Here is a 25,258-nt window from a genome sequence, read left to right on the forward strand (position 1 = left end):
ACTAGTTCCTCTTTGTGTATATTATAATAAAAATACCGGTGTCATTTTATGGTAACTATCAGTGAAGAAGCTGATGGCATCCAAATACCAAGTGCATGTGAAGAACCACTTAAAAACCTCTACCACACTTTTTTTCTGACATTAAATAGCCGATTCGGAGCAAACACAGATTTCTCAGCAATGCATCATTCAAGCCTGTGAATCATTCATCATTCAAAAGCTGAAGAGCACAATGAGTTTTCAGTGATAATTGCAGATTAAGAGGTGTATCCCGGAGTGAGTCATGCAGGGTGGGTGGTTGTTTCTGGAGGGTGTGGTGGGTGGAGACTGGTACCCACCCGACGAGAGCAGGGTGGCAGCCAACCAACCCCTCAGGACAGCAGAGGAGAAGACTTGTGACTGCCGGGATCCTGGGCAGCCCTCCTAATGAAACATCCTCATTTGTTCCATCCTCCCCCTCACAGCAATAAGGAATCAATGAAAAGGCATTTGCACATGCTCCATCTTGTTATATTGGACTCAATGGACATTGGTAGAACACACAATTCAATGAGCCTTTGTTATCAAATGTTCCTTTTCCTATTCTCAATCATCAACAAAGCATAGCTATCTAGGTTGTGGAACTTTATACACACAGTAGGTCTATATGAGGCAATTTATAAGACCCTGTAGGGAAACAACTTCACCATCATAAATCGGCACCATTCAATTCAACTGCATGTTTCTGTAACTTTGAAATCAGTATTAAAGTAGGTCTTGTCCAGGCATGGGAGGTTAGTGTGTGTGTGTGTGTGTGTGTGTGTGTGTGTGTGTGTGTGTGTGTGTGCGTGCGTGCGTGCGTGTGAAATGTATATAAATCTGAAAAAGTTAATTTAGAATTATAAAGTAAAATAGGTAGAATGTCAGTCCAGAAAAGAGAAAAACTATCCAAAAGCAGATTCTTGGTTTGCTTTTTAACAGTTAAAGGCTCTAGAATATCTAGACACTACTCAAACTCCTATCTCCGAGTATGCACATGTTTTGAGTGTGAAAAGTTAATTGGTCATTCCCGAGGGCACTGTTTCTTTCAAGCCGTGCTGGGTAGCCTACCTGTTACCTGCCAAGCAACGGTGATGGGTGTGGTTGGATTGGGACAAAAGCCCATTGCCCTGTTATGACTTGCCTGAGAAAGTTGAGAGAAAATAAAAAAAGAGGCAGGTATAAGGACAAACCACTTCACTACCCTGCAACAGTAACATCAACAACATTCACTACCTGACGGATATCAGTTGGACTATCTTAGTGGATTTTATTTATCTTCTTCAGAAGTTGACTGAAGATTCTCCTATTGACACACACTAAAGGTATGCCACGGGTCCACTTGATGATGATATATTTTTGTTGTTTGACTGTTTGATGAACTTGCAGGTTTTAAAAGTGCATATTACACTGATAATTCAAAAATACTTTTTGGGAGAAAAATGTTGATTTAGCGGTTGTTTGTTGCTGTAAATTACTGTAAGGTAGGTGGTAGGCTAGTTAGTTCCCCAAGACACAAAGACAGCAGGTTAATTATGGTTGTGTGGCTTTAGGCGTCACTAACTTTAAATACCTTGGCATTAGGACACCTATCATTTTAGAGATTGGTGTATCACTTTCTTCTGTAGGACTATTTTGTCTGTTGTCTAGTTCCTTGGTTGAGACACTATGTACAGGTATACGTTCACTTCATGATGATCAATGTTTTTGTTGTTTGACCGCACCTGCAGGTTTTCTAAATTCTGGGTTTGCTGTATTTTGATTGTTGCAACTACATTTATGGGAGGCATAGGACCTTTTCTATTGAAGAAATTGAAGAGCTAAAAAATTGTGACAGAATCGCTTAATTAATTAAACAAATGCTTTGTTATTCTTTCTTTTTTAAATATTTTTTTTTTACATAGGCTAAGCCTTTTTATCTCACGGGCATAGACTAATAATAAGCAGTCATACAGAATGAATGTTATTGCTTTAACAGTCTAACAGGGATGTAGCTACGTTATTCAATGACCAAAAACTTGTTCTGAGATGTGCCGTTTGTGCGGTGTTTATGTCCTATTTTAGAATGATAGCAGGTATTCTAGTCCCTGTTTTAGCATGTTCAGTTTTGACCATGGAAATTGGAGTTGAGCGTGCGGACACAGAAACTAAAGCTACGCCTAACCTAATGAAATGGAAATTATATTAAATCATAGTAGGTCTGTAGATAGGGGTCTGAAACTGATTTTCAAAATGCCCAAAGTCTCCGATGCATTCTATAGATCTGGGTGTGGTAGAGAGACAAGCCACAGTTAAAAAGGATGATCCTTTGTGTCCTCAGAACAGTACAATGCACCAGGTTTTTTTGTTCTTTGATTACCATGGGATCTTCAAAGAAGACTGCAAAGTTATTTTACCCCAGGCCTCAGGCCCATTCAAAAGCTGCTTGCTCAGGCGTACATAATCTCCTTTTGGGAATTGAGGGCTTTCCCTGGGGTAGGCGAAGTAGTTATGCTATTCAATTTCATGCACTGGCTGTAAATGTGTAAATGCCTCTAACGAACACAGCAAACAAAATAATAGTAGAAGCTCAAAAAGCTTAATGAATCTGCTTGTAAAACACCAAACTAGGCTACTCCCTACAATAATTATGGATGATATCTGTGTAACATGTAATGCCTGCACGAGAAGGCCTATCTGAAAATCCAGGTCCTCTACAATGTAGTGACCTTAACCCAACACCTACTGTAGCAACCTCGTCTAGAGGTTTGGCTCTCTTGGTGCAACGGCTAAGATTTGTCGGAGTAGGCCTGTGAACCGTTTGTGTGATTATAATTTATATTGTAAGAATGATAATGCTGTGCTGTGCATGTTAACTAAACTAAGAGGAAACTTTAAATAGGCCAATTTTCAGTATCTACTGTAAAATGATCAGTTGCAGTTGCTAGCTGATAACTCTTTGAAAAGCAAAACAAATGTTATCAGTCTGTGTTTAATCTGCACTTAATACTCTGGTAAACTATCACTGATGTTGTTATTTGAGATCAATTGAGGTTATCTAGTTAATAATGAGCTGTATCTATAAGTGCTTTCATGAAAGGAGTGACTGCGGGAGGTGATTTTCTGCCCTCAGGAATATAAAAATGAAATTAATGAGTACAGTATGTGTTCAGACATATACTTGGCTTGTGCGCTGTATTTTTGAGAGTGTTACTGGTTTAAGAAATTAAGCTGTTTATTCTCATTGTTAACCTTTAATTTTATCCAAAAAAATACAATGGTAACAAAAAAAATGCTAGACCACACAACTAAAAGCTTTTTAGTTCAGTTGTTGAAGTCAAGTTAATACGCTAATGCTATTGACATATTATTTTCCCTAAATGTGGTCTCACTTCACCAGATAACATGGGATGGATGATTTAACAACAAGAAAGAGAAACCACTCAGGAGGAAGCTCCGGGGGAAAGGGTGAGAATTGCCTTCTTACAGTTCTAATGTCGACCTTGTTGAGATATTTATTATTACGTCTATTGTATAGTAGAGATCTATGATAGTCATGAACTGCTAGTCATGTGATTTACTGTGTTTCCAGTTGCATATCCATTTCCATTCCTGTCTGAACAAACCATTCTAATTCCACCTTTAATACACAGATGTGAAATGTCTGGATGAAAGCAATTATCTCCAGTCAGGCTATTAGTGGGCTGGGTGAAGTCATCATCACTATGTTCCTTGCACCTATTTGGTAGATCCTGAACACAGAGGGGGTTGTTGCTTGGGGAAGGGTGGAGCCCAGGGAGGTGTAGTGCAATGTTTTTGTTTGAATTGATTGAATTGGACAGTCGATATTGTAGATACAGGGTGCCACCCAGTGGCTTCTTAAAGTTATTGCAAATCCTCTGCTGAATCCCAAATCGACCCTTTTCAAGTGTCTATTTGTGACTGTAAAATGTGATAACCAAACACAGATATAGGATCTTATAAATTGAATAACATTTGTAAGTGATTTTCTTCTCTTGGTCTCCAGTTGTGACAGAAACTACAACCTCGACAAGTAGATTGGTATCTTTACCTCCAAGTAAGTTTTCTGTACTCTTAAAATTCCCCTCAAACTGTTAAATTGTTTGATTAAAGGTATTGGTAATGCAGATTTTGTAATAATTTGATTATCATTTCACACTATCTTTTTGTGAAAATTCTGAGAGTTGGACTGCTCTAACACATTGAAAGAACTGTTGAAGAATGTGGCCATGTATCTCTTTATCTACCAGAGGGTGGCAGTGGATCAAAAAGTAGTACCCACAGGACTATGTCTAGCAATGCTGGAGGCCTGTGGTTGGAAAAGAACATTTTAACCCAGAACAGCAGTGGAACTAACTTTTCCTCATGTGAGAATAGATCTGTTAAAATGTTAATTTGTACATTTTTAATCTGGAACATGGACATTAGGCTATGACTATAAATACTTAGGGGGATTAACCCATGCTCTCTGCCCCTCCAGCTTCTGTGGGTGTCAATGCCGGAGGATCCAGCTCCTCATCAGGGTTCTACATGGGGGACTACTCTGAGGGTGGTGGAGATGGTGGAGGGGGAGGTGGTGGAGGGGGAGGTGTTGGAGGTGGGGGAGGTGGAGGAGGCGGCGGAGGTGTTGGCAGTGGAGGTGGGGGTGGCTCAGGCTATGGAGGAGTGTATGGAGGAAGCCCCGGGTCAAAAGTAAAGAGCAGCTCGTCAGGGTGCTCCAGGAGGGCCCAGAGCTCTGCCTCGCCTGGGGGTCTCTCCCCTGGCTTCCTGGAAAGGAAGAGTATGGCCAGTCGCTCAGGAGGCTACGACGGTAAGGGAGGATCCAGCCAATCACACTGTTGATTGTGTGTGTGTGTGTGTGTGTGTGTGTGTGTGTATGTCAGAGAAGGCTGGTGGGAGGAGCTATAGGAGAGCGGGCTCATTGTAATGGCTGGAATAAAATCAATGGAATGACACCGAACACATAAAACACGTGTTTGACTCCGTTCCATTGATTCCATTCGAGCCATTAAAATGAGCCCGTTCTCCTATATCTCCTCCAACCAGCCTCCTTTGTTATATGTGTGTGTGTGTGTGTGTGTGTGTGTGTGTGTGTGTGTGTGTGTGTGTGTGTGTGTGTGTGTGTGTGTGTGTGTGTGTGTGTTTGTGCATGCGTGCGTGCGTGTATGTGCAGCTTCTAAATGTGTGTTAGTGTAAATGACTAATCTGTCTTGACCTGTTTTCATTCAGGAAGCTCAAGTGGCAACTCCTCCCCCGAGTTTACACGGAAAGACTATGGTACCTGTTTTATATCAATACATTTTAGAATTATGTATAGGAGTATTTTTTGTAGCTACATTGTGACTATAGAGATCATACTGACATTTCAATAAAATCCAATTTAGTCAAAATCTACATAATATCAATATGTGTATTTCTTTTCAGCAGGGTCAGGTGCCACTAGAATAGGGAGGAGCCAGAGCAGAGGTATACCAATACTTATATTTATTTCTGCTTTCTCACCTCTATTCCTCCCTCACCTGTCATACTGATAATGACAAGGTGACTATAAAACACCATTATTAATAATAATAATGTGTTTGATATTCCAGAGAGTGAAATCAGAGCCAGACTGCAGAGTGCCTCTCCCAGTGCTGGCAGATGTGAGTTGATATGTCTTCAGGGAAATTGTTTCTAGACACAATTCATCAAATATATGTCATGATGTTGTTTTTGAGATATTGTGTGGCAATGAATAGCAGCATGGGGAGTTTTATTTTTATCTGACAGAGCTATTTGTACACCATTTTAGTTGATTCATTTTGATCTGGTGGATCAGTTGTGATGTGAGGTTACCATTTCAGTAATAGCATTACTGACTCAGTTGACTTCCACACAGGGACTGAGCTGGATGATGTGAAGAGGCTGGTGAAGGGAGGACGCTCCAACAGTGTCAGCCCCACCCGCTCCTCCGCTTCCTCCACCCTGCCTGTCCCCAGGAAGGCCACCGTCGAGGCCAAGATCGTCACCCAGGCCTCCCAGTCAGGTAAGCTACGCAGTTCACACACAGACCATGTATACACACTTGCAGCATGCTGAACAAGAACACACACCTGCAGGATCAAGAGTCAGATGGTTAGGTTATATTTATTTATGGTTTACCATAGATTTATGGCTGGAGATGGTTTTTGCTGTTGCTGTCCCCCTACCTCCTCCTATTGGGGCATATAAAAAGCCTCAATTTACAGACTCTTTCTTCCCTGGTCCCTCTAGTCTCTGGGCAGTATGAGACCACTACCCTGGACTCTGGCCTACCTTCTTCCTACTGCTGGACTAGCTCTACGCTGCCCATCTCCTCTGCCACTGGCAACAGCAGCAGCGCATACGGTTACCATAGTAACACAAACAACATGTCTCCAGGCTTGGGGTCCTCCCTGCTCAACACCACCTCACCCTCCTCCTTGTCAGGTGAGACAACCAATGAGAGCACTGAGCAGCACTCTGGATGATGTTAGGGCAACCAAATTTGGATCCAGTTCAATTATATCCAATAAGACGGCAGATGCTGTCTTCAGAAAAACGCCCCCACTTAGCTATATTGGGTACTACATACTGTATGTTTTTCATGATTCTTATTGGTTCGTCTGAACTCAGTAAATTGTTTTGGGTGTATATCTTCACCTCACAGTTTAGCAAGCGCTCTTCTAGTGCATTCTCTCATGTTTCAGAAAATGTAAAGCTAATGTTCTGTTTCGACATAAAGCCTCACAGCTCTGAGTACAATTCTGTGTGTTGTCTGTGACTGCTGCAGTGTATGGATTCCAGAATAACTTGGCGCCCATGTCCAGTAGTGTCCTCACCACCAGTGGAGTTAACGCACATTCAGGCACTTTGACAGGTATGGTAGTAGAACCTCCTCATCCTACAGAGAGTATACATTTTAATAGACTTAGACACTCATGAAATTAACACTGTGTGTCTGTGTGTGTGTGTGTGTGTGTGTGTGTGTGTGTGTGTGTGTGTGTGCGAGCGCGTGCATGCGTACGTGCGTGCGCGTGTGTGTGTGCGTGTGCATGCGTGCGTGTGTGTGTGTGTGTGTGTGTGTGTGTGTGTGTGTGTGTGTGCGTGTGCATGCGTACGTGTGTGTGTGCAAGCAGGATATGGAGTGCAGAAGAACATATCGAATGGTGGTGGTCTCGTCAGCACCGGAGTGTCAACCTCTGCAAGTAAGTCTAGAGTTTAGAGGATTGCTGAACTTAATGTATAGATTTTGTGATACTGAATTAGAGAACCATGTTTATGGCAACTTATGTTTTTAAAGGACTATTTGTGTTTCTCCATAGTGTCCGCTTTGAGGTCTCACACTGATGACGCATACAGGAAAGACTTAAAGTACCTTGTGCTGCAGAAGGAGAATGTTCCAGTCAAGAGAGATACTGAGGTGCTCACCCTCACAAAAGACAGTGGAAAACACTTCACTAGCAGTGTTCGCAGTGTTGGGGGTAAGACAGCTCCTTCAATATCAGAGTATTCACTGCTTTGTAATGTTGATGTGATATTAACTTCTGTGTATGTTATCACAGGTTCACTGTCTGGTGATTCTCTAAAGAAGGAGAAGATGGTGTCCAGCTACAGTGAGACTGCACCAGTCCTTCTGAAGTCTGAGTCCAATTCATACTGTAAGCACCATGTTTATATGTGCACTCACTCACTCACACACAGGCACGCACACACACACACACACACCTGAAAACGTTAACCCTAAACCTAACCCAAGCTCGTAACCCTAATCCTAAAACTAACTCTAGCTCTTAACCTTCAACCTAATTCTAACCCTAACACTAATTCTAACCTTAACCCTAAACCCCCTAGAAATGTAAAAACGTCCCCAGTTGGTCAAATTGTTTCTTTACTATTCTTGTAGGAACTTCTGGTCCCCACAAGTATAGCTCGTTAAACACGTCCACACATGCACACAGTGAAGAGAATGCTGCTGATACATCACCATTTTATCCCGTAGATGGATCACCCCTAGTGTCAACAAAAGACAAAGCAACATATGCAGGTATTTGTGATTTAAATATATCAGTAGTTGGCCATTTGTATCTCACACTTCATCCATAACCCACCCATCATATTCTCTGTTCCCCCTCCCTGTCAGAGATCCAAAAAGAGGGGGACTACTACAGCAGCGGAGGACGAGGTGGGGGCTGCTGTGGGTGTGAGGACTCCTGCTGTTCCTGGTGGAAGTGGCTGCTAGGACTGCTCCTGCTCTCCCTGCTGCTCCTGGGCCTGCTCTTTGGGCTCATTGCCCTGGGTCAGTCATGTTTAGGGACAAGAGTTTCCCCTGACCTTATGACCTATAGATGTAGGATCCTAATTTGACCAGTATGGTCATAGTAAAATAATCTTGCAGCAACAGGATTTGAAGGTTTGGTTAGGCTATTAGCAGAACAAAAGTAGGCTACATTAAAAGTGCAATACTGTTATAGTTTTTTCAATTGCTAACAAGCATCTGTCAATACTGAAGCCACTTTTTCAAAACAATTCTCACTCAGAAAGCATACATTGTCACTCATAACACACTGACCTAAAAAACACTAACAGGGAGCATTACGTAAATTATGAACTTTTCTCTTTGAAGTTTGAATGATTTGTCACATAAATCAGTATTTGATTATGGAATAAGAATGGCATCTTTTCACTTTATTGACTGTACTAAAGTATATGTAACAAGAATTCATCAGAAATGCAGCAATTTGCTTCAGTAGCCTTTATTTTTCTATATCTTTGCACATAGTAATTTACTGGTGAAAAATAAAAAGTTGATACAAAAAAATAATTATTGAAATTCCAGGGCTGCAATAATAATTACAAACAAGAACAACATGTATAGTATAATCACTCATACTGTACAGTACTCTGAGGGTTCTAGTTCTCCCTCTCTCCTACATTTGGTCATTTGGTTCTCATCAACATCACATCTTATGTCTTCTCTGGCGATGCATCTTGGGAAGTATCTTCTGGAATGTCTAATCCAACCCTGGCAGTCTTCAGGAGAAGTGTTTCCACACCCCGCATTCATGGCATCTAGTAAGGACATCTGGTCATGTGGATGGTGGTCATAAACCTTCCACCTCCAAGCAGAGAAAAGCTCCTCTATGGGGTTTAGGAAGGGGGTGTATGGAGGCAGGAATAGTACTGACATCTTGGGATGTGCAGCAAACCAGTCTGTGACTGCAGCAATGTGGTGGAATGCCACATTATCCCACACAACAACGAAGGTAGGGGAGTTTCTTGCCCCTCTCTCCTTCACCGGCACAAGTCGATTATGCAGGTCATCCAGACCACATGAGCCTCTGTATCATAAGGGCCAATGAGTGGTTTGTGTAAAAACAAACCATCATTGGACAGTGCTGCACACATTGTGATGTTAGCGCCTCTCTGGCCTGGGACATCCACGGTTTCTCTCTGTCCAATCACATTTCTTCCCCTGTGGCGTGTTTTTGCCAGGTTGAATCCAGCTTCATCCACAAAGATGGAGTTTGCCTGGCTTACAGGGAAATTTTGCCTGGCTTATGTGCAGTTTGCCTGGCTTACATCTCCATTACTCTTTAAAATACAGTAAATACACAGTTTTACAGTACTTGACATTATGAATAGCTGTGTACCCTGTTTGGTTATTGAACCATATATTGATACCGGAGTTCTTTCACAGGTTCACCGTTTCTCTCAAAGGGTACAGTGAACAACTGCTTCATCCTTATTTTCTGTTTCTCTAGGACTCTGGCAATTGTCGTTTTGCTGACCGTAGTCACATTGCCAAAAATGATCTAGTCTGCCAGCACTCTGTCCCGAATTTCCCGCCATTTTATTGAATTGTTGCCAATTACCATGTCAACAATGGACATTTCCTGCCCATCTAATAATATTCTGCCTCTCCCTCTTGTGGGAGGCAACCATTGGATCCTACTGAAAAACACAAAACAATCAATATATTTCTAAATGTAAAAATGTAAAAATGTGAACATACTGTATTGTACTGTAGTATGTAGTTCAATTATCATTGAAGGATGCACATCTCACCTGTTGTTTTGCCGGAAAATTCATACTATTGATGCAACTGTTGAACGCTGCAGATTTGGTTGCACCCTGAAACCGGCCACTCTCAAAGAGAGACCATGGTTTACAACATGGTCAATAATTGTGGCCCTTATCCCATCAGAGACCACCGCTCTTGGTCTTCCTCTCCTTTGTCCTCCACATATTCTCCCTCTCTCTGCCACTCTTCTTTCCCCACCAACCTGTCTTCCTTGATCCATATTTATATTTACAAATTAAATGATTTCGAAGCCGTCCTCTTTTGTCTGTTTGGTAACGAGTCTAAAAACAGGACACTTGGGTAGGCTTTCAGCTAAAATTACAATCAGCTGTGTTTGGAATGATCAGCTATTCTGCTGAGATTTTCTATATGTTTATATGTTTACTGCAGAACTGTGCGACATTTGCCATCATTCTGTTTTGAATGTGTTTTTAACAGTTTTGGAAACAGTGTGTTAGCATTTGAAAACGTGCTGCAAATATATAGTTTTGCAGGTGGTGGAGAATGAATGTGAAAAGAGGATGGATTCATGGATTTCGGAGAATGTGGTCATTGAATGCATTTTGTGTGAAAGCAATGAAAAATGATTCACAGTTTGGACCACATACACTTCTTTTTCGCTGACTGTGTGATGAGTTTTGACAATGTGACTTCAGTTTTGACCAACGCATATTAGCAGTTGAAAAAAACTGTAATAAAACCGTGTGTTTGTGTGGGTTTTCAGTGAATTTATGTAAATCACGAAGCTCTCAGCAACAAAAGAGTGATTCAATTAAGATCCTACATCTGTATAGTTAACTAGGACCAATGCACACAATATAGTCAAAACATGTAGAGATACCGAACATAGTGAACTTGTATACAATCATCTTTACCTCTAGAAACATTTCTCACTCTGTGTCCCTCCACAGCGGAGGACGTGAGGAATCTGAAGTCTCGAGTGGCAGCTCTGGAGTCCACCTCCACCGCTGCTCACGCCAGCCGCCTGTCAGCCTCCAATAACGACATCCACAACCCCCAGTCTGGCACCTACATGGACACTGGGGGCGCGGCCCGCTCCGACAACACCCTGAACCTGGATACCAGCCTGGGCATGGGGATGGGCACTGGCACGGGCACTGGCATCGCCGGGCACACAGACAATGCTGCCCTCCAGAGGACCATCCAGCAACTACTGAGAGCTGAGATGCAGTCTCAGTCATTCAGAGGTATTGTACACACATGAACATGACTAGAACTCGAACGTAAGAAATACATTCACCATTTATGGTATATGTACATTAAACATTTACTGAATTCACTGAGCATTCATTTTCTTCCCAAATGTGTGCTTATTTTGTTATTTTGTTTCACAGCCCTTCTTACCTCTTCAATGAAAGGGGACAGAGGAGAGCCGGGAACTAAAGGTAAGATCTCTTGTGAAAATATTGTCAGTATGTGTATTTTGTGAGTACAAACAATGGAGACAATTGTGTAATCCAAGGATATTCAAAGAATTCTGTCTCTACACCGATACTTTAAGGAGTTATTCTGTCTCATTGCTCTTTCTGCTTTGTTTCATGTATTCTGTTTACTTTGCTTCAGGCGATGCAGGGAATCATGGAACTAAAGGTTTGTTTTTTTAAGACTTAAAAAATAAACGTATTTATTGTACTTTAATTTGAAGTTCGCTGTCACCAAGTGTGTAAACGTCATTTTCTTTGTTTCAGGTGACAATGGTTTCCCAGGCCTGCCAGGTAAGGACAATGGGTATGATGTGGAAGTTACCATTATGCTGGTTCAGTACTAGTTTAATTGACAGTACAGTATGACTTTTAAGAATAACTTGGTACTTATGTCACACATGTTTGACCTCTCACCTTTGACTTCAGGTCCTCCAGGTGCCATTGGTCACCCAGGACACGAAGGACCCAAAGGACAAAAAGGAAGTCAAGGTACAATAACATTAACCTTTTTTTTATTATTACTTGTGTTGATTCATTTTGTAACCAGCTTTTATCAAAAAGCTAATATGGACCCATTTAAACAAGTGGGTTACAAGTCAAACTATGTGTATGCTTATACATGTGCATGTGTGTGTGCATGTGTGTGTAGGTGACCATGGAGCTGAGGGGCCACAAGGGCTCAGGGGCCGAGAGGGGCCTGGAGGGCCCAGAGGGGAGCCAGGACCCTCAGGGTTTGGAGAGAAGGGGGAGAAAGGTAGGTTGTGAATTTAGATTTTCCTAATTTATATAGACTGCATACTCACATGGTTCACTTTCCAGGTAAAAAAAGAGTAAAATGATCATCAATTTGGGTTTGTTCTCACAGGTTCTCCTGGTGAATCAGGATCTCTTGGTCCTGCTGGTCCAGTCGGCCCGGCTGGGCCCAAAGGTAGGGCTAAGAGTGGGACTGTGTGTCTCAGAGAGGATCATAAACACAATAGCGCTTCACTCTAGACCAGGGGTGTCAAACTCATTCCATGGAGGACCTACAGTAGGGTCTGTGAGTTTTTGCTTTTTACTTTCATTTAAGACCTAGACAACTAGGTGATGGGAGTTCTTTAGTAATTTGTGACCTTAATTCATCAATCAAGTACAAGGGAGGAGCAAAAACCCACAGATATTCTGTGGAATGAGTTTGACAGATATGCTCTACACTGTAACAAAAAAATATTGATTCAATGTATATTTGTAAGGAAACCAGCTGCAATAGGATTGCGAGTTGGCTTAACATCTGGGCATATAGCTGAACCAACATACATTCTCAAGTTGAATTGTATGTTCACTCAACTTAAAATTTTAGGTTGAGTGAACATACATTTCAACTTGAGAATTTATTCAAACTTATTTGCACATTTCAATGTTTGGTATACTAAGTGTATATCATAAGGTCTTTCTTTGAGATCCTATCCACTGGGCACACACTGGTTGAATCAACATTGTTTCCACATCATTTCAATGAAATTACGTTGAACCAACGTGGAATAGACATTGAATTGACCCACCTAACACAGTGGTCTGAAACTCTTTTACAGTCCACATCAAACCTGCAAGTCATATTATGCTGGTTTACAAAGTGATGGGTTATTCCTATTGGAATCCAGTCAGCGTGAGGATATCCAACAACTGGAACTTTTAATCACCCTCAACCTGCATTGAGAAGATTAATATAAACTGCAACTACTAACAGATTGGAGTAGTTTAGAAAAATGTATGTTTCTGTAGCATAAGATTAATCAACCAATCAATGTACATACAAAAACACAGGTATTGAAACAAGCCATTTTGAAAACCAACCTGCAATAGAGTATGCTGGGAAATATGATAATGATGGGCATGTTTTTTTTGTGGTTTTAAGCAAAAATGAAATAGTAATTCTTGTAATTTGTTCAAATTCAGCTCACGTCGATCTGTTTGTTGAGTAAACAAACTTTAACATATTAGCTCAAATTAAGCCATGGGTCAGTAATGACTTTTTTACAGCGTTCCCTTCCAAAGGCAAACATGAATTTGTAATTTTACTCAATCAGCTTTTTCATATTCAGCTCACTTCGAGCAGAGTTTTTTGAGTAAACGAACTTGAACACATTAGCTTGATTCTTGTCCTTTTGAAGCACAGGAGGTTGGTGGCACCTTAATTGGGGTGAACGGGCTGGTGGTAATGACTGGAGCGAAATAGGTGGAATGGTATCCAATACTTCAAACACATGGTTTCCAGGTGTTTAATGCCATTCCATTTGCTCCGTTCCAGCCATTATTATGAGCCGCGCTCCCCTCAGCAACCTCCACTGTTTTTAAGTCCCCCTCAACTCACAGAATAACTCTGATTAAGCAATTGGTTAAGTTGGCTTCTTTACAGTATACTACCAATGTCAAACTGAGGGTAGCCATACAACATTGTGCTTCTGAAGTGTATTTCAAAATGAATGGTATTGCATACACTCTATCAGGTTTCTAATATCCTTTCTAAATATCTGTTCCAGGCTCAGGGGGTGCTCCGGGTACTCCTGGTACGCCAGGTCAGTCTCCTTCATTCACTTAGGGCTAAATCCTAACTTGAGATATAAACTCTGAGTAGCCTACATGAAAGTTTGAATTAAGTGTGCGTTGACCTTTTGGAATTATTCCACAGCGCATTCAGTGAAAGGTTAAAACCTTGTTATTGTGTATATGCTTCTAGGCCAACCAGGATCTCAAGGCTTCCGTGGAGAATCAGGACTACCTGGTCCGAAGGGTACAGTATGACCTTACATTATGAGGGGCTAATTGATCCAGAGATCATTGATTGAATTAATGAATACTAGTATTGAACTGTTCAATCATGTATTTTCTCTGCTACAGGGGAGAGGGGTCCTGCTGGATTTCAGGGAATCAAAGGTATGTCTTAGGAACTATGTGTTAACATAGAGACACAATCTATTGTGTGGTTTTACTTTTGGCAGTGGAAAACATTGAACTGTTCATTGACCGCTAAGCAGTGTAGGCTATTGGGAGGAGCTATAGGTGGACGGGCTCATTGTATTGGCTGGAATGGGATAAATTAAACCGTGTCAAATGGTGTGTCAAATCAATCAAACGTTCAATCAATCAAATGTATTTATTAAGCCCTTTTTACATCCGCCGATGTCACGAAGTGCTATACAGAAACCTAGCCTAAAACCCCAAACATCAAGCAATGCTGATCATTCAGAGTTAGAGACAGCAGTTGAAAACAGCAGAACCGGGACAAGGTAGCGCGTCCGGTGAACAGGTCAGGGTTCCATGTCCGCAGGCAGAACAGTTGAAACTGGAGCAGCAGCACGACCAGGTGGACTGGGAACAGCAAGGAGTCATCAGGCCAGGTAGTCCTGAGGCATGGTCCTAGGGCTCAGGTCCTCAGAGAGAAGAGAAAGAGAGAGAGAGAGAAAGAGAGAGAGAATTAGAGGGAGCATACTTCACACAGGACACAGGATAAGACAGGAGAAGTACTCAAAATATAACAGACTGACCCTAGCCCCCCGACACATAAACCATTGCTGCATAATTACTGGAGGCTGAGACAGGAGAGGTCGGGAGACACTGTGGCCCCGTCCGACAATACCCCCGGACAATGCCAACCAGGCAGGATATAACCCCACCCAATCTTCCAAAGCACAGCCCCCACACCACTAGAGGGATATTTTCAACCACCAACCTACTACCCTGAGACAAGGCTGAGTATAGCCCATGAAGATCTCCCCCACGGCACGAACCCAAGGGGGGCGTCAACCCGGAAAGGAAGATCACGTCAGAGACTCAACCCACTCAAGTGACGCACCCCTCCTAGGGACGGCATGGAAGAGCACCAGTACGCCAGTGACTCAGCCCCCGTGATAGGGTTAGAGGCAGAGAATCCCGGTGGAGAGAGGGGAACTGGCCAGGCAGGGACAGCAAGTATGGTTCGTTGCTCCAGTTCCTTTCCGTTCACCTTCACACCCCTTGGCCAGACTACACTCAATCATAGGACCTACTGAATTGATGAGTCTTCAATAAAAACTTAAAGGTCATCAAACATATGGAAACCACATGTTTGACTCCATTCCATTCACTCCATTTCAGCCATTACAACGAGCCTGTCCTCGTATAGCTCCTCCCACCAGCCTCCACTGCCACTAAGAGAGTCAGTAACATGCCTGTGTTTTTCCCATATGATATACAGTATTAACCTTTATTTTTTATAATAGGTGATCATGGTGAGAAAGGACCTCGTGGTGCCGCAGGTGCGTAGCTGGCGTGATATAGATATACGAAAGGCACTTTCATCCCAAGCAACATATTCAGTATTTAAATGACCCATGATGCAGCATCTGGCATTGAAGGTACTGTATTCCAATCAACGGTCTTTTCCCTCAGGTGACCCAGGACTATCAGGCTTGCCAGGACCAGCCGGAGAGAAAGGACCCAAAGGATCTGCAGGTGAGTGAGTGGCTGGCTGGCTGCGCTTTGAATCTCTACCATTCTCCCCAAACTCATTCTAGAGCTTAACGTGGTTTAATACATTTATTTAATTCTCAAACAGGAACTCCTGGAATTGATGGTGACAAAGGCCAAAGAGGTAGAGGAAATAATATGTTCTATGTAAAAAGACAGGAAACAAAACATCAAGTGTTATGTACAATAGGCCTATATAACGATGATGTCATCCTCAGGTGATCACGGTCCTACTGGGTTACCAGGGATCAGAGGTCCATCTGGGCCTGCAGGGGACTCAGGCCTACCAGGTAAGCTACTGTGTCACGCTTAAAATATTCCCTGAACACCTCTCTTATTTACATTCCTGTTCATCCTGACTTGGCTTTTCTACAGAAAATGATCACATTGTATCCACTTGAAAGAGAAGATTGAAATGCATCTTAACTGATCGTTCTCCCTATAGGAACACCCGGGCTTCAAGGGCCACCAGGTATGTTGTTGCAGTTGGGATTTAGTGTAATAACAGAATTATGACGACAAGCTCAAGTGAAGTCTTTTCATCACTCTTGTCATCAGTTTTCCTCTAAAGTGTTCTTCCCTCTGTAGGAATACCAGGGAATCCTGGACAACCAGGAGCCAAGGGTAAAACAGCTGACATTTTTTTTAGAAAATGGAGGGCTTTAAACTTTGATATTGTGATGACTGTGTAACTTTCTTTTAGGTGAGGCAGGAGAACCAGGAAGAATCATCAATGCAGGTAACCGGTTGACTATTGCAGAACAGCGGCGATGTGTTTACAGTAGCTATACATCTGTATGACTGTCAGTGTGTACCTAAAACTGCTTGTGGTGATTCCTCAGGGGGATCCAGTTCTGTGGCCATCCCCGGCCCCCCAGGAAGCCCCGGAGCACCCGGTCAAGCCGGACCCCCAGGGTTATCAGGTCAGACATAGACTTCCTGTTTAGCTTTGTAGCACTGTGTTTTGTTACAACTACAACATAACAAAGTTGTAATAGCGATACCATGTAGTTTCTACGGTACGTAGTTGACCTAGCTGTGAACCTATGTTGGTTTGGTCAATATGAATGACATGTATAACACAACAGTGTTTTCTAATACAACTTTTCAATCTCCTCAGGCCCCATTGGCCCTGCTGGTCTTCCTGGCCAGTCTGGTAAGTCAGATAACCTATGGATCTGTGGATAGCTAAAGTATTGGTCTTATACATGCTATCTATTTTCTGGCCAAGAGTCCTGGACGTACTGTATGTATGCTTATTTCCCCAGGTCCTAAAGGTGAGAGAGGGCTGAAGGGTGAGATGGGTATTCAGGGACTCCAGGGAGAGGCAGGTATCTCAGTGAAAACCAGTGAAACCGTCAGCTCATCCAGAGCTGAGAGTGAGTACTCATTACAATGATGCTTATAATTTAATTAAAGGATAAATTCATATTTTTTCAACCAAATCAACATTTTTGATGTAAATGGCATGTTCTAGAAGACACTGTGGACTCGAGCAATGCTTATTGCCTTATTGCCCAAGCATGCACACATTGAAAAGTATCACTCGAGTCCAACACAGTGAAACATAACGTTGCGGATAAAACAGTCAGATGCTTGTGTAACCTCATGGTTCTTCTTGATATCCTCATCCAGGACAGTTCAATCTTCCTGCACAACCAGGTCCCCCTGGTCCCCCTGGACCCCCTGGAGCCCCTGGACGTGCAGGTGACTCAAGATCAGGACTCCCAGGACCAGCTGGTCCCCCAGGAGAGCCAGGTAAGCCTGTGAGAAGTGTCCATGTTAAGAATGAATATCAACAATACACAAGTTACTGATTTTTTTTGTTTGTTGATTTGGCTAAATGTTGAGTCTTGATGTCATCGTATGATTTTCCTGGTGCTTCTGCTTCTCAGGATATGGCAGACCTGGTCCTAGAGGAGAGAAAGGAGAGTCAGGAAGCTTTGTACCCAATTCAGGTGCGTAACAACATGACTTACATGACCAAACCCATAACGCAATCGAGTTCAAGAAGTGACCCTACATTTCTGTAGAGCTTTTTTTGGCTGCATTGTAATGTTGTGCTTGTCACTATAATTCTTTCAGGAACATTCTTCTCTGGACCCCCTGGACCACCCGGGCCATCTGGGCCAAAAGGATCACCCGGTAGGCCTTTCAGACACCTTTCACCTGCCTTTCAGAGGCATTGCAGATGCATACTGACAGCATACTCTAAACTGGCTCTGTTTATCATCACAAATGTAATCTCCTAGTCCTATGATCTTCATCTAAAAGTATTTAAAAAATATTCTTACTTCAGGTACACCAGGACCAAGAGGAAACCAAGGTATGTGATCTGTCCCCCTACAATCTAAAAAGCTACATTGGGTGGAAATCAATTCATATAACAGAATGAACTACTTATCTGGATCCACATTGGTTGTTCCCATTGGAAACACTAATCCTCTGTCCTTCATCCCTGTGTCCCATGTTCCCTTGTAGGAGATGCAGGCCAGCCTGGTCTACCAGGGAGCCCAGGAAGACCAGGAGGAGGCTCTGAAAGAGGTGAGCTTATCTTGGTCCAACTCAAGGCTAAGCCAACAGCGATTGAAAAAAAACATGACCAACTCTGATACAGGAGGTTATTGACCCAGTAATGAGAATTTATTGTGGCCCACCATAGTCTACCACTGGTCTAGTGGTTCTCAAACCTCTCCTCTGGGACCCACAGACTAGCTCATCTCTAAATTAGCTCAACTAATTCACCTAGTCATGGGCTTGATAATAAGTGGACAAGTTGAATCAGGGGGTGCTAGCTCTGGAATAGATCAAATACATGGAACGGCTGGGGGGCCCAGAGGAGAGGTTTGATAACCACTGCTATAGACCATAGTCAAAACATTGTTAACGGGCAGAAGTCTAGAAGTATGTATAGTAGGACAAACTATTTCTGATTAATTGCTTTGCTCTTTTGTTCCACACAGCATCACCATACGGTGGAACACATGGGCCACCTGGGCCCCCAGGGACTCCAGGGATTCCTGGACCAGAGGGACGGAAAGGTAAACTACCAAAACTTGGGAATCTTAATTAGAAACAAATACACTTAGCTTCTGAAGGTTGTGGTGCCTGTAAAAGTAACAGGTCTAGACTCAGTCTTTGAAATAACTAGTTGTCTTGTTCTCCACATTTCCAAGGCGAACCTGGAATTCCCGGTTCTCCTGGTCTTCCTGGCTCTGCAAGAGGTAAACACTCATCTTTGACCTGCTGTCAATATTCCACCCACAACATTAGATACACTTAGATCATCAAGGTCTCCAAGGTGAACAGCCTCTGGCATGTTAGAACAATGTAAGGGAAGTAGGCAGGTCGGATCCGTAACTTCAGGATAAAGATTGGCTCTAAGGGCTGGGTCGGTCGGGGCTGGGTTGCGAAGCGTGGCTGCGCTCGAGCCGCGGCTGGGGGAGCAGTTGCTCCGCCTCCCTTCTCTCGCCACTGCTGGAAGTTCGTTGTGCGGTCCAACTTGTGGGCTCTCGTTTGTGGTCTCGCAAGGGGCTGCTTATGGGGGTTCATTTGGGTGGTGTCTGTCGGCGTGCCGAAGGTGGATCGGTGGGGATTGGGTTGGTGGTTGGCAGCGGCGACTCTGGGCGCGTGCTGGGCCCTTCTCGCGGATCTCCCCAGCTACAGTGCTCGTTGGCCTCGTTTACGTGGGGTCTCTGGCGGGTTGCCTCGGCCGGCGCCTAGCAGCTGACTTAGAACTGGTGTCGACCAGGGGAATCCGACTGTTTAAAATGAAAAGCCCCGGAAAATAGTGAAGCGTGGGCAAGCAAACACAATACTACACAAGAAATGGGAACTAAAAACCAAAATAAAATCGGCAGACAACCGGAGGGCCACAACATAATATAGCTACTAAAATGCATTTATAGCGGGCAAGAAATGTATGAACAAAGGGGCCATTGGACAGGACCCCAACACCCAATTGTGGTGAGGAGCAAAAAGAGAAGTCTAAGGCCCAAGCTATGGGGCCGTGTAAGCAATAAAAATTGATATATAGCGGGCAAGAAATCTATAAATTAAGGGGCCCTCAGACCGGGCCCCAACACCTAATAAAGGTGATGAGTACAAATGTGTTTACAAAGGGGCCTGTAGACAGGACCCCAACACCTAATAATGGTGACGAATGCAGTGAGAACAAATCAAAAACCTGGACCTCGAGCGGACACCACAGGGAAAAAAGGTTGCGAAGTGAGCTAAGTAATGCAGGATGCACCTCCTGATAGCCGAAAAAAGGTGCCGCTAGTGGGTTGGGTACCACTGGTGAAATCTTCTTATCTTGACCCAGTACAGCTTCAGAGGAAGGGCCACTCCAAGGAGCCGGGTCCTCCCAGGGATTCTCCGCTGGGCCCGACTAATAGGGAGTTTTTGCCACTGGCCGCCTTACATCATTTTCAAACACGGTGATCTCCAAGGAGTACCGGCTGGGTCAAGGGACCCCTTGAAGTACCAATTTACCCCGTTTTCCGTCACCGATTCGGAGCGTTCCGAAGGGCCCGTTAGTAGGGAAGTCCGTTGATTACGCCGAACATCCGCTCGTTCAACTAAGGCTGGGTTAAAACTAGACATGAGGAGTTAATGGGAATTTTCGCCACGACTGTGTTTAACAACCAATTTTGAAGCAATGTGCACAACTTTAAATAGCCGATCATTTCATGAATGCAGATACTTCTCATTAAATAAAGACTGTTGTATCTAATTATCTAATTTCTGACAGGCACTGTGGCGGCCAGCTCAGGGTTCCCAGGTCCTCCTGGTCCACCGGGTCCTCCCGGACACCCAGGCATTCCAGGCATAGCCTCTGCTCCTCCTGATCTGCGTCAGTATGTCAACGACTATCTCCGAAGTAAGAGTCTTCTTCTAAGGCACATTGAACACTAAGTCATGAAGTAATAATTCCCACATGAAATATCGTGACGAGCTACTCTACTTAGATTAACCTGTGCTGGTTGTCCTTTGCAGTTAATGCTAGGAGTATGTCCTCTGGTCTTCCTGGCCCCCGTGGCCTCCCTGGACCCCCAGGAGCCCCTGGATCCTCTGGATCCTCTAGTTCTGTGGAGGACATATCTTCTCGTGTCATTGCTTATCTGCAGCGTAAGTTCCTTTCCTGTCCAATTTTGTAGTTCTGTGGAAGAGTGGAAGCAGCCTAATGATTGTACTGTCTTGTCTCAGGTTCAGGATCAGGCTTCGGCGGTGGTGCTCAGGGTCCTCCAGGCCCCCCAGGACTTCCTGGGTCCTCTGGCTCTGGTTCTGGCTCAATGTCTGTCAACGACCTCATTGTTATGCTACAGAGTGAGTACTTGCATGGTCATTCAGCAGACTCTTATCCATAGCAACTTACTGTTGATAGTTGTGACTGAAAACACAATATATAATGTATACTATGTAATTTCTACTTTGTAACTACTGTGAAAAAAAGTGCCATGTATGTAATATGTGTCTAGAATGTACAAAAATAAAAACCTGTAAAAACTATGTTTGGGCAAATAAAAAAAAGTATAAATACTTACAATTGATTGATTGACTGATTGGTTCAGGGGATGACGTACGGCGATATGTAATGGGCCCACCCGGACCTCCAGGCCCAGCAGGACCAGCAGCCAGAGGAGGCAGTACGGCAAACTACGACCCACAGGAAGTGGCTACCTACGTCTTCAGAATCATGAACGGTAAGTAGGGGCTACTGGAGCAAAACACACGCACAGTATGGGTAACATGAATGTCTTTGGGTTTCTTATGGACCAGGCTTCAATCTCTCACCTTGTGGATGGCGTTTTTTAAATTATTATTATAGAACGCGGGATCGGTGGTGGGCAGCCTGGACCTCCGGGTGCAACCGGGCCTCCAGGGCTACCTGGCTCCTTCAGCGGTGTTAGTGACATCTCCGCACTCCTGCAAAGTAAGACCTCACCCTCTGGGATTTACAGAGGTATCTTGTGTTTATGATCATCTAAACACGTTTGATTTACTGCTTACTCTTTGTCTTCTTCCTACTTTCCCGCTTTCTAAGATTCACAATTCCGTGCAATGGTTGGGCGCTCTGCTGGAGCCCCTGGTCCTCCTGGTACTCCAGGTATCCCGGGACCCCCAGGCACCCCTGGTACCCCAGGAGGGTCATCTTACAGGAGCTCAGCCTCAGGGGGTTTAAGGATAGAGGACGTCCAGCATTACCTACAAAGTGAGTCTGGTTCAGTTAAGAGGTTCTCCATCCTTCTGCGCTCAGTCGACAAAGACCATGAAGGTTTGACATCTGTCTCTGTCTCATCTCAGGTTCTGGGTACAGTGGTCCTCCAGGGCCACCCGGCCCCCCAGGACCTCAGGGGCCCCCAGGGAACTCTCACGGAGTAGTCTCCTATGGAGATAGTAGAAACATAGGAAACTACCAGCGAGAAAGCATCCGCACAGAACTCCAGGCGTACCTCAGCAGTGTGTTGACCTCTTCCCTATCCATTGGAATAGATATTAACCTGACACTCTACATCACATTAACTATTGTTGTGTTATTTCCCAGGTGACAGTATACGGCACTCCTTCATTGGCCAACCAGGTCCTCCTGGGTCTCAGGGTCCCCGTGGTCACAAAGGAGACCCTGGAGAACCTGGTGGGGTTCAGACTAACCGTCAGAGTTATGCCCAGAGTGACCCACGTTACTCTTCTGACCTTGAGCGGCGCCAGAGTGACATTGGGAGATTGACAGAGCCACTAGACTACTCCAACGTTGCCTTGAGAGTGACAGACTACATCAAGAGTGAGTGAATGACTAGCAATAGCGTGTCTCTGTAACTGTGTGCTTCTACAGTATAAGTGCTGAGACTTGATTGGGTTTGAGGCTTTGATTGACTTTGCACAGTGGCTTAGACGGTGCTGTGACCTTTTAGGTTAAAACAGACAGTATATAAACAGTCTATCCTCTGATCCTCCAGACCAGGGCTTACTGCAGGACATCCTGTCTGAGAGTCACCAGCGAGGAGGCTCCTGGGAGTCCCAAGGCCTCCCAGGACCCCCTGGGCCTCCTGGACCTCCCGGGTATAGCCGTGTCATTGGAGCTTACGGCAACGTGACTGCTGACCTCATGGACTTCTTTAGAAGTAAGATTTGGGGCAAACTCTCCGTTTTTTCTAAATACTGAACTAATGCACAGTTGTGAATTGAATTGTGGTACCCAGAATAATTGCTAAGAAAATGCTTGCTGAAAAGATTTGTGGCCTTGCCTCCTGTCCTCTGACATGGCGTGTACTCTCTGCTCTAGCCCACGGCACCATTGTTGGCCCCCCAGGGAATACTGGCCCGAAAGGAGACAGGGGGTACCTCGGACCCAAAGGAGACAGAGGTACGGTAGTCATACTACAGGGTCACACTGTTGAATTACATTTCCAACAGGGATTGACACTAGGACATAACATGACTATGGTATATCTATCTGCAGGCGAGATGGGTCGCCCAGGCCCTCCAGGACTGCAGGGACTACATGGTCAGGATGGATACAGAGGAGAGAAGGGAGAGAAAGGTAAACATTTCACTTTGCTTGCACCATTTGGGATTTTTGTGATACAAAATCACGTGCAGCTCAGCAACTGTTTTTCATTCCCTTGTTTTCTTTCCAGGTGCAGGTGAAGTTAGGGTTGGTCGTCGGCGTCGGAGCATCGGTGTTTAAGGTGTTTTAAGCTTAACCAGATCTATCAGATAAAGCTTTATTTCTATTCAGCTCTTCTGTCCTGTGCATAGTCAAAATCATACATTACGTTAGAATATGCCTGCTTGCCTATTCAATTACAGTTTCTTTTTTGAGTGTGAATAAAATGGATGATATGGAAATGTTATAATGGCAGTAAAGCAGAGGTCTCCGACAGGTACTATAGGTCGCGAGCTAGCAGTAGCTCGCAGCCCACCTATGAGTAGGTCGCCAAGTAATTCTGAAAGTACATGGATTTTTTTAAATATGTTCCATTGCAAACTGTCATAAACATAAAGCTCCTGGCAACCATCCAATCAAAGCCACATTGACATTATCCCACCCCTGGTTAGCCACTATTGGCTTAAAAAGCCAAATATAACACAATATCTGGCAATTAATTTCAAGCAATATTGCACTTCTGTCTGTATGGTTCACAAATGTGTCTCACTGTATGTAACCTGTTAGCGATGCTAGTAATGATAACCGTCTTGTGGGTACACAGACTTTCCCCAAAAACCTTCTGCCTACCTGACAGAAATATATAATGATTATTCGTATCAATTGGGTGTTCTTTTTTTTTTACTCTGCCATGAGGTGCTGCAGAAGTAGGCCTAACATAGACATTGATAGACTCAGACATTCCTATCTTTCTAAATGCGCAATTAAAGGGTAATTACACTCAAAAATCTAAATGTATGTTTTTTTTCCAGACCTCAAAATTAGTCGTCTGATGTGATTTAAGCATTGACATGGACTCAAAACATCAATTGTGGTTATTTTTCTATGAATAACTCTAATATTAAGAGTAAAAAACATAATACAAAAATACAGCAATTTTATGGGGCCCCTTAGAGTTGTTTATTAACCATTATTTTACTAGAAAACACATATATTGTACAACAAGGACCCGGGGAAGACAGGTGAAGAGAAGAATGTGCCTATTTGAAAGTAAAAAATAGTTTTGAAGTACAGTAGCTCTCATGCTAGAAAAGGTTGGAGACCCCTGCACTAAATAATGTGTTTAACAGTCTGAAGTAGAGTGATACATTGGCTGCTGGTCATGGTTGTGGTTGCACTCTTTGATATTCTAGTTAGTATGTGGGTGTATCGTGTTTACCTTTCTTAATAAAGCTCTAGTTATTTTTCTCAAGGGAACTCATGGGAAAATGTACTTTTCAAAAAGATAATGATAGTTATGGATCTTAGCTTTATTGATAACATTAAAGTATTTTTCACCCAAAACGTTTAAGTGTTACTTGGGCACTTTTGAACCACTCAAAACAACAATTGTCATTTATTCTTTATTTTCATTAAAACTTCAGAAAACTTAATTTTCAATAAATGTTTATTCCTTGTCAAGCCATGTATTGAAAATTATTGCAATGTATTTTGTGTGGAGAAAAGAAAACTGCACTGAAATGGACTCTTGTCATGTTGATGTTGACCAGCTTTTTGTACCTTGAAGTAAATTCTACAAATAACAATAAATACTATTAGTAAGAACAAACAAGAACACAG

General features: G+C 43.4%; 1 protein-coding gene across 2 annotated transcripts; it reads left to right on the forward strand.

Annotated features, from left to right (window-relative positions):
* Positions 1-1,173: 1,173 nt before the first annotated feature.
* col17a1b (collagen, type XVII, alpha 1b) lies at positions 1,174-25,257 on the forward strand. 2 transcript variants are annotated; one of them, XM_021611215.3, is made up of 55 exons: positions 1,174-1,343; positions 3,398-3,465; positions 4,025-4,075; positions 4,269-4,385; positions 4,499-4,828; positions 5,248-5,295; positions 5,443-5,484; positions 5,610-5,660; positions 5,897-6,043; positions 6,271-6,465; positions 6,809-6,895; positions 7,152-7,223; positions 7,341-7,499; positions 7,581-7,676; positions 8,018-8,062; positions 8,159-8,314; positions 11,011-11,307; positions 11,455-11,505; positions 11,684-11,710; positions 11,809-11,835; positions 11,971-12,033; positions 12,194-12,298; positions 12,410-12,472; positions 14,064-14,099; positions 14,261-14,314; positions 14,422-14,457; positions 15,783-15,818; positions 15,952-16,014; positions 16,118-16,153; positions 16,248-16,319; positions 16,475-16,501; positions 16,618-16,653; positions 16,733-16,768; positions 16,872-16,952; positions 17,150-17,185; positions 17,298-17,408; positions 17,665-17,787; positions 17,925-17,987; positions 18,115-18,174; positions 18,329-18,355; positions 18,511-18,573; positions 18,993-19,070; positions 19,206-19,253; positions 20,783-20,911; positions 21,028-21,159; positions 21,238-21,357; positions 21,603-21,734; positions 21,860-21,964; positions 22,076-22,243; positions 22,336-22,491; positions 22,577-22,813; positions 22,989-23,153; positions 23,315-23,395; positions 23,492-23,572; positions 23,670-25,257. In XM_021611215.3, the coding sequence occupies exons 2-55, from the start codon at positions 3,408-3,410 to the stop codon at positions 23,717-23,719; spliced, it is 4,965 nt and encodes a 1,654-aa protein (XP_021466890.2). In that variant the 5' UTR covers positions 1,174-1,343; positions 3,398-3,407; the 3' UTR covers positions 23,720-25,257. The 2 variants fall into 2 exon arrangements, with proteins under 2 accessions (XP_021466890.2, XP_021466893.2); XM_021611218.3 differs by having other exon boundaries at positions 7,155-7,223.
* The last annotated feature ends 1 nt before the right edge of the window (position 25,258 follows it).

The sequence above is a fragment of the Oncorhynchus mykiss genome, chromosome 1 (genome assembly GCF_057628025.1).
Source record: "Oncorhynchus mykiss isolate SJ-2025 chromosome 1, ASM5762802v1, whole genome shotgun sequence".
Lineage (NCBI taxonomy): Eukaryota > Metazoa > Chordata > Actinopteri > Salmoniformes > Salmonidae > Oncorhynchus > Oncorhynchus mykiss.